The sequence below is a fragment of the Panthera onca genome, chromosome B1, assembly GCF_046562875.1.
Source record: "Panthera onca isolate mPanOnc1 chromosome B1, mPanOnc1 haplotype 2, whole genome shotgun sequence".
Classification (NCBI taxonomy): domain Eukaryota; kingdom Metazoa; phylum Chordata; class Mammalia; order Carnivora; family Felidae; genus Panthera; species Panthera onca.
The window spans coordinates 4,391,957-4,404,957 of record NC_138342.1 but is presented as its reverse complement, the minus strand read 5'-3'; the positions used below and the strand labels follow the sequence as shown (position 1 = coordinate 4,404,957).

The 13,001-nt window shown below is 56.6% G+C and overlaps 1 protein-coding gene across 4 annotated transcripts in view; it reads left to right on the top strand.

Annotated features, from left to right (window-relative positions):
- The first annotated feature begins 1,136 nt into the window (after window positions 1-1,136).
- The window catches only part of TBC1D14 (TBC1 domain family member 14), a 96,971-nt gene continuing 85,106 nt past the window's right edge, over window positions 1,137-13,001 (top strand). For all 4 annotated transcript variants that reach the window (XM_078446304.2, XM_078446306.2, XM_078446305.2 and 1 more), the window contains exon 1: window positions 1,137-1,875. In XM_078446304.2, the coding sequence (XP_078302430.1) occupies window positions 1,154-1,875 (722 nt within the window). In that variant the 5' untranslated portion in view covers window positions 1,137-1,153. The remainder of the gene's footprint in view (window positions 1,876-13,001) is intronic.

The window sequence follows — 13,001 nt, the reverse complement described above, 5'->3', positions numbered from 1 at the left end:
TCCAGGCCTGTGCACCTGCCACCCCGTCATTCCCACTCCAGCCTTAGGCCAGAGCGCTGTAGGCAGGGGTGTGTGTCACCAACAGCTTTGACTCTTGTCACTCAAATCTCTATTGTGGGTCCGTGGTCTGTTTTTCCTGTATTGATTGTGTCTTCCCCGAAGCAGCCTCCTACCTGGGTTTTGACAACCCCACACTAGGCTTTTCATCCACTAGGTTTGGCCCGTTTTGAGGTCAGTCCAAGCTCTGCCACCAACTAACACTATGATCTCGAACCCGTTTATTACCCTTGGAGCCTTGGTTTCCTCCATGGTCATGGGGGTGATATACCCTGCCTTGCAGACGCAAGTAAGGCGACCGCAGCATCATGGGGGCCGCGGCCGACTTGGGTGTGCTTGGGGTCATCTTACCGTACACAGCATACCTGCTTTATCTTGGTTCCTGTCTTGATGGCAACATCTTGATTTTTATGCTGTCTCAGAATAAGTAGAACTTGACTTACATATGGGTTACAAATTCATGTACTTTTTTTTTTTTTTTTTTTGAATGTTTGAGAGAGAGAGAGAGAGAGAGCAGGGAGGGGCGGGGAGAGAGAGAAGCCCAAGCATACTCTGTCCTCCAGCACAGAGCTCGACATAGGGCAGGCTCACAAACCAGGAGATCGTGACCTGAGCCGAAACCGAGAGTCAGATGCTCAACCGACTGAGCCACCCAGGTGCCCCATGAATTCACGTATTTTTGATGGAGGTATTCTGTTTATCGTTAAACAAAACAAAACGTGAAAAACAACCCTCTCTCCCTGCCTGGCCTGGTCCTCATGCCCCCAGTGTTGTCCTGGGGGTCAGACATGTGACCGGTGTGGTGTTGGTGATGATGAGGAAGGGGATTGTTTAAGTATTTTTACCTTAGACGTATGTAGCCTTTAGGTTATTGCCCTATCATTTTATATCGTGGTAATATATGCTAAAACTCTAGCTTCTGGTCCCAAATGAAAACTCGAGTACGTGGGACTTTTTCAAGGATTCCTCTGTAAAAAGGGCATCAGAACATTCGAGCTGTGCACTAGCAGAGTGGTGTCTTAGGCTTTTATAGCCACGATCTTACTTTCCATTTTTGTAATTTTTTTTTTTTTTTCTAGTTTCTCCTTGGACCAAGATGACTGATGGAAACCTCTCCACCTCTACAAATGGCATAGCCTTGATGGGCATTCTGGACGGTCGGCCAGGAAATCATATTCAGAATCTACAACACTTGAATCTCAAGGCACCCAGATCCCTCTCGTTGCCAGAGTACGGGCCCAGGCTGAAGCTTGGGCCTTTAGAAGATCAGCACAGCCTTAAGTCCGTGGACTCGGGCATTCCCACCCTAGAGATCGGTAACCCGGAACCTGTCCCCTGCAGTGTGGCCCACGTGAAGAGGAAGCCGTCTGAGTCGGGGACCGTCCCTGAGCGAGCCTGCCAGAGCGCGTGCCCACTGCCGTCCTACACGCCACCGGCTCCCGGCAGTGCCGAGTGGGAGCGGGGCGTGCGGAAGTCGTCCACGTTCCCCCGGACGGGCTATGACGCGGCCGAGCTCTACAGCCCCGCCTCCAAGGCCCTGAACCGCAGCGACGATGTCTCCGTTTGCAGCGTGTCCAGCCTCGGCACGGAGCTGTCAGCCACGCTTTCTGTCAGCAATGAGGACATCTTGGACCTTGTGGTCACGAGCAGCTCCAGTGCCATCGTGACCCTGGAGAATGATGACGACCCTCAGTTCACTGACGTCACCTTGAGCTCCGCCAAGGAAACCCGGGAGCTGCGCCGGCAGGACTGTGTCGATGGAACGGAGGATGGGAGTAAATCGAAAATACTGGGACCGTTTAGTAACTTCTTTACCAGGTAACGCTATCTTTTTCTGTGCCGGGGTTAGGTGACCGGGCCAGCCGCATGTCCTCATCGAAAACGGGGGTTTCCTGCCTTGCTGAGCAGGCCCTGTGTCACGCAGGCCATTGCGTCTTTTCCCGGTGGCCCAGGGTCCTGTGGAGCTGTGTTGGTGATTCTGCCGTCTGAGTCCTCACCGCTGTCACTTCTGTGTCCCTCCCTGGCGCACTCGCACAGTTTGTTGTCCCTTCCCGGCCTCTGACCTGCTGCTGTGCCTGAGGGTGATCCACAAGGGGCCGGTGCCACCAAACCAACCTTGTCCCCTGAAGGGCCTTTTATGCTAATAACTTGAGCCTCTTGGGCCAAGCACAGCATGCCAACCTGGATGGTCTGGGCATTAATAACCCACGTTTCCACCTCCGGCCCCCGTGCCCCGCATGGCTGTGCTGTGGCGTCCGTGCTGTGGCCCAGGCCCTGCTGCCGGGGTGTGTGCTCTCACGGCCCCACAGCCGCCGCTCTCCCACTTGCGTGAGGATCAGGCCACGCAGGCGCCAAGCCGGGGCCGCTGGGGCCCTGGGGGCACGGCTCGCAGAGGACCTGCCTCTTACCTGTGCTCTCGTGGTTTTGTTCAGCAAGCGTGTATGTCCCCCGCTCTGCTCTCGGCAGGTAAGACGGGAGTAGTAGGACCATGGAAGTGGTGACAGGTGATGACTTTGGGGAGGGCTCACGGGCCGGGGGCGGTGGGCGGGGACACGTCAGTCTGTCACACAGCCGCCGTGAACCCCCACGCCGTGCAGCGCCGTGAGGAAGGGCACGGGGGCTGTGCGAGAGGGGGTGCGGGGGGTGGCCACCTCCCCAGCTGCTCGTCGTGTGGGCTCCGGGCCTGTTTCCGTGGTCCGCTGCAGCTCCCCCCGAGTGTGTGTACCGTAGCAAAGCCCGTGTGGGACGCTCTGTGGCGCTGGGGGTCCCTGTGACGTGGTGTGCCGTGCTGGCGGGGTCAGCTGGAGACTCCGTGACGAGGGCGCCGATGGTGACTCCCCGCCGCGTCTGCTGCTTCGTCCTCTGCGTGTGCGGCGTCTCGAGTGAGCCTGAGACCAGACTTGAGGGAGAAGGTCTTTGGCGCAGCTGCGGTTCCTGAGGCACCTCTTCTCCCCGATGTGCCGACAGACAGGCGTCAAGCTACCCCAAGTAGCATCCCTAGTCCCAGAACTCCGTAGAACTCAGGACCGCCCCCGGGGGAGGAGCCCAGGAGCTGTGGGGGACACGGTCGCTGTCCCTTCTGAGATCAGAGCCCTAAAGCAGGTTGTGGTTCAGATGTGTGTGGCCGAGCTGTTCTCTTTACTCAGGTCGTTGTTTTCAGCGTTTCCTGGTTACAGGTACCACCTGGGTGCCTGGTACACGTGGCTTCCCAGGATCCACCCCCAGAGCTCCGGAATCAGAGTCTCAAGGGGAAGGGCTTGGGAGGCAGGTTTTCAGAGCCACGTGGGGTTCTTGGCAAACTTGGGAAGCCTGGTTCGCAATGGGGGTGGCTGGGAAGCAGCCCGGAGGGAAGAGCTAAGCTTTGGATTTAACAGACCTGCGCCCACATCCTAGCTGTGTGACCTGGAACAAGTTACCTCACCTCTGCGAGTTCACTTTCTCATCTCTAAACGAGCATTAGAAAGCGCCCAGCACAAAATGTGTCGTTGACATACAAGGTACTCTTCTGAGACCTGCTTCACGTGTGGTCACGGGGCCGAAGTGGGTTCGCACGTGGGAACCTGGGTGGACCCAGACAGAGTGAGCTCTAGTTGCCCACTGGGATTGTCAGGACCCCGCCTTGTGCCGCTGCCTCGTCTCGCGTCTGTGTTGGAGCCTCTTCTCCTTTGGAAGGAAACAGCGTCGATCACTGTGGATCATTGCTGAAGCTACTGTTTTTTTTGTTTTTTTTTTTAATTGAAGTGTCGTTGACACACAGTGTGATGTTCATTTCAGGCGTACAGCAGAGTGATTGGACATTTATGTACGTCACCGAGTGATCATTGAGGCAGATCTCACTGGCATCTGTCACCATGCAAAGTTGTTACCTGTTACCGTGTTGTGTCCCCCAGGTTGTGCACTGCACCCTTCCACCTGACTTGTGTTATAACTGGAAGTGTGTTCCTTTTAATCCCCCTCCCCTGTTTTGCCGTCTCCACCTCCTTCCCACCAGGTTGTTCTTTGTCTCTGAGCCTCTTCCTGTTTTGCTTTGTTGTTCAGAGTCCATGTATAAGTGAGATTATATAATACGGTAAAGCTGCCGTTTCTTGAAAATCTTTCGTAACTTGGTGCCATGGAAATTGAATGTCCCACGTCTGTGTTTTATTCTTTGCTTCTTGTCCCCATGCCGCTTAAGATTTTTCTTTTAAAGTGTATGCGCGTATGTGTGTATGGATATAATCTCTACACCCAATGTGGGGCTTGAACTCCCAACCCCAAGATCAGGAGTCACATGCTCCACTGATTGAGCCAGCCAGGCGCCCCCTCCCTTACCCTTTTGATGGCTGTCACATTATTGTGAGCCAGTGTTAAGTACGTTTGGGAAGCAGGTGGAATATTAATGACAAATGGATCAAAATATGTGATACCATGTGCTAAGTCTGGTGAGTTTTTGTCCTAGGATCTTAAAGTGTTGGAGAAGAGTTTCAACCTAGGATTCCTTTGAGGGGAAAAGGGTTCTGTGCCAAAAATGTTTCGGAACCCACAAAACATTTTACAGGTGGGTTACAGAGAGGGCCTGGTACACAGTTAGGACCGTATGAGTTGCGTTGAGGGCAGGGCTGAGGCCGGAGCTGGTCCTCTGGGGTTTCCAGCCCAAGCTTCTGAGTCCTGTTTCTCCATTGTATCCCCTGCCCCCAGGCAACTTCCTTTCCTCTGTCTGTTAGTCCTTGTCCTCACGGAGCCGATTTCTAGGAAATCATAGGAGGAAACGTAGGCAGTATCGTGGAAGGCTGGTCTCGAGAACGAGGCTCCGAGGAAGGGGTGGAGACAGTCATGGGACTTGTGGCCTGAGGCAGCAGACCTGTTGGTGGCCCTGACTGCTTGATGAGGGCGGCTTGGGTAAGACAGGAGCAGAGAAGTGACAGGGACCCGGCTCCCTGCGTTCTTTTGGTCCGCTCTTCACCCAGCCTGCAGTAGGTGCCTCTGTTGCAGATTCCGCCCTGAGCGGAGAGGTCCCGGGCCTCACGGAGCTCACAGCTGCTGGGGGACACAGACACGTGGGGGCGGGGCGTGAGGGCTGTGTGAGTGCGTGAGCCTGTGAGGGTACTGAAGTCGAGTGCTGGTGGCAGGAGTCAGACTGGCTGGGTCCAGTGTGAGCTCTCCCCCTTAAAAGCTGTGTGACCTTGAGGAAGTTATTTTAGTCTACTCTTTTTTTTTTTTTTTTTTAATTAATGTTTACTTATTTTTTGAGAGAGAGAGAGACAGAGTGTCAGCAGGAGGAGGGGCAGAGAGAGAGGGAGACACAGAATCCGAAGCAGGCTCCAGGCTCGGAGCCGTCAGCACAGAGCCCGATGTGGGGCCCGAACTCACGAACCATGAGATCATGACCTGAGCTGAAGCCGGACGAGTAACTGACTGAGCCACCCAGGAGCCCCATAAATATTGTCATTTCTAAAATACGTTTTTCTAAAGTTTTCTTTAGTTCTTCTCTTAACGTTGTGCTTACTTCAATCAGAAGTTATTCAGAAAGTGAAATCGGGATTTCTCCACTGTTGACGCTTTGAGATGGACGGCTCTCCCTGGCCTCTGCCCTCTAGGTGCCAGGAGCGCTTCCCCGTTACGACAGCCAGACATTGCCATATGTCCTGGGGAGGTGCGGGGTGGGGGTGGGGTGGGCAGTCACCCAGCCGTTGAGAACCACTGGGCTAACGGGTTGTGAGTGTTGGTGTTCGTCTCCTTGAAGGAAATTCACTAATATAATACAACTTCAGGAGGATCCTCATCTCGTTTGGAGGGAGGGACTGTTGCAGGATTCCGAGAGCCTGCTGTGTTTCAACAGTACTTATCTAGACACCTGGGTGGACAAGGGGAGAGGAAGTCAGGAACACACTTGTCTGCAGGAGAAGGGTTCTTTCTGTGAAGCCAGGGGTTCAAGGCTGCTAATCTGCGCCGGCCCGGAAGGTGGTAATCAGCTTTGAGCACTTGCAGCTGCTTTTGGGCGGCCCTTTACGAAGCTGTCCGCGGAGGTGATCTGGGGGAGATGCTCGGGCCGCACCGGAGGCAGGAGAAGCAGAGGGCGTGGGGAGGAGGGGCGGCTGGGGCGGTGCCGCACCGGGCTGCCCGTAAAGAACCGTAGTGGTGCCTTTTTCCGGTCTGCCTCCCGACCTGGCTGCGGGCCGCTTAGGGGCGAGGTCTGCGCCTGGCTCACCCTGGCACCCCCTGAGTTGTAACAGAGGCGAGGGGACCCAGGTTTGACCTGTGTGATCTCAGGAACTCCCCTCGCCTCCGCGGTCCCCGTGTGTCCCGGGTGGCTCATCACACCTGTCTTAAAGAGCGGTTGTTAAGAATTCAGTGAGGCCGTGCGAGAGCAGCTCTGGACAGAGCAGAAGCCCAGTGTGCAGATCACATCTCTGGCCCCGCTCTCTGCTTCTGTCGGAGTTTCGCGTAAGGTCTCACCTTTTTTAGGGACCTGCTGTATGGAAAAATGTGAAACCATTGTTTGAAGAAAAACAAATCTTTAAGGCATCTTGACTTGGGGTGAATGCGTTGAACTAAACTTTTAGTTCTGTACTGACCCGGGCTTTGGGGATCTGATCATTTGGGCGCCGCGCTGAGGAAGGAGTGGGGTCCTTGCTTTCTCTTTTGAGAGGTGAGTCTCCCAGCAGGGCGGCCGTACTTGAGAAACCTGTGCCGGCCGGCACCCCCTGTGCGGGAGTGGCGGGCAGCGTCTGGAGCTTGCGCGGTACCGTTCTCAGCGTTGTGGCACATCCTGGGAGAGAGCACGGTGGGGGGCGGGGCGGTAGGCAGATCCCGCCGGCGGGCTTGTTCCTCCTCCAGGCCACCTGCAGTCCAGGCCGCCTTCCTTCCTGTGGCGGCCAGGGTTAGAAGTGTGTGTCTTGGGCCTGGGGTTCTGGGCAGGAATCGGGTCCCAGCATCAGCCGAGTATTCATTTCCTGGCCGCTGAGAGGCAGCCGCGGTGGAAGGGGTGGCCGTGGTGGTGGCTTCCTGATCCTGCTGCATTCTTGAATCCCGTGGTTCTTTGGCACCTGCGACGCAGGCGCGGTGTGGGGAGCTGTTCCTGGGGGCCCAGCTTAGAGCCAACTACTTGAGGCCTCACGAAGATTTTGAAATCACCCAAGTCCTTGAGTTAGATCCCTTTCTGCTCGAAATTTGTAGGGTAGTTTTTGTATCCTGCACCGAAAGCTGATAGATGCAGGTAAGTGATTCTCCGTCACGGGTGAGGAAACCGAGGCAACGGGTAGTTAAGTAGCTTAACGTAGCGGGGATGCAGGGCTTGGGTTTCTGGACTTAGGTTTCTTGTCTGGAAAACAGAAAGAAGTTCGCGTGTCACAGGGAGGAAGTGTACGTGGATGTGAAGCCCCAGGCATCTAGGAGGCATATCCCCGTCTTGTTTGTTTATTTTTGCCTGACTTGACTCTGACCGCTTTAGGATTAGCATGTTCCCTTGCTGATGTTCTGGTGGCTTTGACCTGATGTCAGGGTTTACAGAAAACAGCCGCTGGTGTGTGCGTGCACGCACGCCCGCTCATGCGTGTGCACGCACTACTGAGATACTTGGGCAGGAGCGCTGGTTGGCGTTCCCTTGACCTGCTGTTTGCTGGCATGTGGTCTCGGGTAAGGCAGGCACTCAGCCTCTCCCGGGCCTTAGTGTCCTTGTTTGCAAAATGAGCTGAGGGCCCCTGCCTTACGGAGCCGTGAACAGGAAAGTGATCCCGGTGCTGAGCTCGGAGTGCTAGGGGGCCAGCGAAGCCAGAAGATACGAGGCTGGGCTGACTAGTGCTGGAGGCCAGCGTGTAAATCCGCGTGCGGTGTGATGATGGCTTGAAGAGAGATGTGAACACGGCAGCAAGCCCCCGGGGAGGTCCAGAAAGAAATACAGGGGGCAGCGGGTCTGTGAAAGTATGCACGAGGTCGGGACAGTGTTCCTTAGGCAGAAGGATCGGCGTGGGTCGAGTCATGGCAGCAGGAGAAAGCTCAGCATTGCTGGGAAAGCGCCGTGGCACGAGGTACTCAGGATGGAGCGCAGAGGGAGGAGAGGTGAGCAGAAAGGTGTGTGGGAGCCCAGATTGGGCAGGGCTTTCAGGACCGCATTCAGACCCAAGACCCAGCACGTAAGAGCGGACAGTGAGATAGAGGTCGGCACCGGTGCTGGTGAGCTGCCTTGGGGACAAGGCGGGGGGGGGGGGGGCTCTGCGACGCCTTCCGAGCCGCTCCCGGGGGAGGCAGTAGCTGTCCTGGTCCGAGTGCGTGCTCTGCACCAGGCACTTGACCTGTTCTCAGGCACTGCGCAGCCGTCAGGTGGGGCCGGCCTGCCCACCGGAGACCACATGACCGAGCTGGGACCTGAACGTTCACTGGCCCAACTCCAAAGTCCCTGCTCTTTCTATAAGAGACACACGACCTCTTTTTAAAAATTTACTTCTTTATTTTTAAATAATCTCTGTGCCCAACATGGGGTTCGAATCCACCACCCCGAGATCTGGAGTCGTATGCTCTCCTGACCGAGCCCGCCCCCACGCTGCCTCTCGTAACATGGGGGTGCGGACCTGGGGCCGGGAGAGCAGGAGGAGATGAGCTGTGGTTAGAGGTGCAGTGCTGAGCCCGCAAGCATGTCCCTGGAGCAGACAGGTGCACTGCGCAAGGGCAGGCTGGAGGAGACTGCAGCAGGTCGGGGAGGTCACTCTGTGGGTCTCCGTCAGGGCACGGCATTCCCTGAGTAGGAAGAGGGCGTCGTGTGTGAGCGGATTAAAAGGCCTTTCCCTCTCGCAGTGTTGGAGTTATCTGGGTGTTCCGCCGGGTGGGAGTGAGGCTGCGGTCGGCCCTGTGCCCCGGGGCCTTCCGGGGAGGGCTGTGGGGAAGGGCAGGGTCCATGACAGGCCCGGGAGGCTGTGAGTGGGAGAAGCAGAGAAGATTTTACCCAGGCCCCCTAGTCGGGTGGTTGACATTGTAGTAACCAAACGTCCGTGAGGCGTCTCGGCTACTCGGACTGTTGTCCTCTGTGCTGTGAGTGTCTGCACGGGCACACGCTTAGCCTGGGTCCTCTGACCCCACCCCGGGTTTTCCGTTCCTCTGTGCGACTCCTTGTGCCAGGCGGGTTGTCAGCAGCCCACCCCCTTGACTATGGAAGGCCTGCCTTTCTTCTCCAGCCGCTGATTTACGCAGCGAAGCTGTTACACCCACCGCTGCAGCACCCGGGAGGTCACTGGAGCCCCGACTGGAGAGGTTTCTCTGGCTCCAGGTAAACTTCATGTCGAGGTGGTTCTTCCAGCGTGGAGAGGGTGTCACAGATGGTGTCCCTCTGCAGACGTGGCTGCCGGGAGCCACAGGAGGCCAGCTGTCCGGGCGGGACACACGGGAGGTTGTCTGGTTACTGCTGCAGGAACCGTTTGGAGAGCCTGTCCGTCAGCAGGAGGCTGTGCTCAGAAAGAGCGGCGGAGGTCGTCGGGGGTGGGCTGCCTCCCTGTGCCGGGCTGTGCTTCGTTTGCTTCCTTTTGGCAACAAATCGCAGCCATAATTTATTGAGTGCCTGCGGTGTACCAGGCACTGTGCTGGGCCCTTAAACACGTTTCTCATCATACGTTTTTCCCAAGAAATACTTACCGAGCACCTGCCGTATGCCAGGGCGCTCTTCTAGGTGCTCGGGATTCGTCTGTGAACAAGACAAAGACGCTTGTCTTTGAGGAGCTTCTGTTCTAGCGGAGGGAGGTGGGTGGTAGCCCGTGAGTAGGGGAGCACACATGTTGGTGCCGATCAGCGCCATGGGAGAGACGAGGCAGCAGAGCCTGGAGGGGCCGGGCCATAGAATAGGCTGGTCCGCGTGGCCCACCGACGCGGTGCCCGTCAGGTGCATGAGGGGGAGAGATTCGCGCAAAGACCAAGCAGGGGAGGAAGTTGGCAGAGCAGAGTCCCAGGCCGGCCCGGTGCGGTGGAGGGACGGCACAGAGGCCCGTGAAGGGCTGAGTGAGCGATGAGGAGGGTGGAGGTCAGGGCGGTCCCACCTCCGGGCCCGTAGGCCAGCGTAGCGCTGCCCTCGGCTCAGAGTGAGGGGGCCAGCTGCGGAATTTTGAGTGGAGGAGACGTACTGGTCGTCTACTAGTTTGCTACGTGACAAATGGCAGACAGATATGTAGTGGATTAAAACAGCATCAGTGGTCCATCATCGTGTGGGTGGGTTCTCTCTCGACGCCTTACAAGGACGAAACCGAGGTAACGGCCGGCCCACGGGAACCTAGAGGCTGGGGTGAGGAACGAACCACGTCCAGGTTCAAGTCCGGTTATTGGCAGAACTCGGCTCCTTGTGGTTTTAGGACGAGTCCTCAGATCCCTGATGGCTGTCCGCTGGGGGCTGCTCTCAGCGACTAGATGCTTCTCCTATTCCTTGCCGTTGTCCCCTGTGTCCTCAAAGCCAGGGACAGAGAATCTCCCTTGTGTAGAATCCTCCTCACGCTTCGAATCTCTTTTGCCCAGGGAGAGCCCCCGTCGGTTTTTATGGGCTCACTGATGACACAAGGCCAGCCTCGTGACTGTCCTATCACTTTCATAGTTTATGCCCACACTAAGGGGGAAGGGGGGTGAGGTGGGGGGCAGCGTGGAGGGACTTTGAGAAGGAGCAAGAGGAGAGAAGGTGCCAACAGCAACACAGATGGGGGTAAACACACGGGGTGGCAGCTGAAGGAAGTGCTGCGAGGTCTCCTTCTTTGAGGCTGGAGGAGTAGGGGTTTTTGTTTACTGGTAAGAACAACCTAGTAGCGGAGTAGGAATGGAACGTACTGGAGACAGTGGGACACACAGGGACTTGTGCAACGCAGTGTCCTTCAGCGGCATCTGAAGGGGTGGGAACTGGTGCTCGTGTAGGGAAACTGGCTTTGGCTGGGTGGAATCCTCTAGATTAACCAGTGGTAAAGCAGGGGCTGTGGGCAGGGATGCTGGAGGATGGTTGTGGCCGTAGGGGTCTGTGGAAGTCTGTGCTTCCTTTTTTTTTCGTGCATTTGGACTACTTTATTATTTTCAGTGTTGCTTTGTTGTTTTGCTGTGTGTGTGAATATAGATTTGTCATTTCAGTGTATTTCCTTTTTTTTAATAGACTTGATTTGTTAGAGCAATTTTACATTCACAGCAAAATTAAGCAGAAACTGCAGAGTTGGGGTGCTCGGCTGGCTCATTCGGTACAGCACGTGACTCTTGATCTCAGGGTCATGAGTTCAAGCCCCATGTTGGGTGTGGAGCCTACTTAAAAAAAAAAAAAAAGAAGAAGAAAAAGTACAGAGTTCCCATATAATCCCCATCTGCGAACACAGGCAGGGCCTCCCCCATTATCCACATCCTGACCGGAGAAGTACCTTGTTACAGTCAGTGAACCTGCACAGACACATCACCATCACCCAGAGTCCGCAGTTCGCATCAAGGTCGCTCTCGTGTTGTGCTTTCCGTGGGTGTGGATGGATGCATAGTGACACGTATCCATCACTGTCGTAGCACACAGAGTGGTTCCACTGCCCTAAACACCCTGCACGCTCCACCGTGCACCCCCCTCCCCCTCCCCACACACCCTTGGCAACCGCTGATCTTCCTGTGTCCACGGTTTCGTCTTTCCCAGAACTTCACGTAGCTGGAATCCTAACAGTGTAGCCTTTTCAGATTGGTTTCTTTCACTTAGGAGTGTGCATTTCAGGTTCCGCCCGGTCTTTTCATGCCTTGATGAAGCTCATTGCTTTTTAGCACTAAATAATATTTCATTGTGTGGAACGGACCCACTTGGTTTTCCACTCATTTGCTGCGGGATATCTCGGTTGCTTCCGAGGTTTAGCCATTACGAATAAAGCTGCTGTAAATACGCGTGTGCGCTTTCTGTCTGGACATGAGTTTTCAGCTCCCTTGGGTAAATACAAGGAGCCTGATTGCTGGATCGAATTTAAGAGCACGTTTGACTTCATGAGAAACCACCAAACTGCTGGCAGCCGGCCGCCCCGTTTTGCGTTCCCACCCACGGTGAGCAAGATTCCTGCTGCTGCCGGCAGTGGGTTTTCTTGTGAAGTAGGAAGCAGGGTCCTCTGCTGACCGTGAGGATGAGGATGGGCCGACGGGTGAAGGAGGAGGTGTGATGAGGGAGGAGGTGAGGAAGTCACAGTCGTAGTGGCACGTGGGGAAGTAGGATGGGGAAGCCAGGTGGCAGGGGGCGGGCAGGGTCTGGCTCCGTGGTGGGAGAGCTTGCAGGGGCTACGTGTGTGGGGCACAGGCATGCGTGCGGGGCGTGGGTGTGCTTGGCTGAGTGAGTAGGGTGACCCGAGAGGCGGCAGGGGAGGGGAGGCGGCGGGTAAGAGTGTGCCCTGGCCTTCGAGCTGGGTAGGGGTGGGGGATATCCGGAGGGTGAGCGGCAGCTGGAGGGAAGGACCGCGGGGGACCTGGGCGGGTGGGGGACTTGGAGGAGCAAGATGCGAGGGGCCAGGCTTGAGGGTGCGGGGGTGCCTTCACCGTGCGGAAGAGTGGGCTTAGGTCCTTCCAGCTGGCAGTGGAGCCTGGAGGGCTCACCTCCGCCTCAACCCCGCCCGGGTCTGTCTGACGGTGAAGCTCTGCCCTGGTTGGTCACGTGCTGTTCTAGCTGCATCTGGTCGGTCCGTCAGGGAGAGTGGAAGAAGGGAGGCAGTGCGCCCTCATTTACCCGCTCCAGGGCTGGATGGGCGAAGGGGGACGGCGGTTTCGTCCCGGGGGCGTTGTGATGACGGGCGCCCTGCTTTGGCGGGCGGGCGCGGGTTCAAGAAGAGTCCCATTCACGAACGGCACCTTGTTCTGGGGGACAGGCTGGCCTGGGGCGTCCTGCTCTGGGCACTGGGCCTTGGCGTACATGCAGCCCCACGTGACCCTCTGCAGAGGCCCAGGCCGGGACAGCAAGAGGGGGAGGAGCGTGGACCAGCATCGTGCGGGGTGTGGGGTGTGGGGCGCCACTT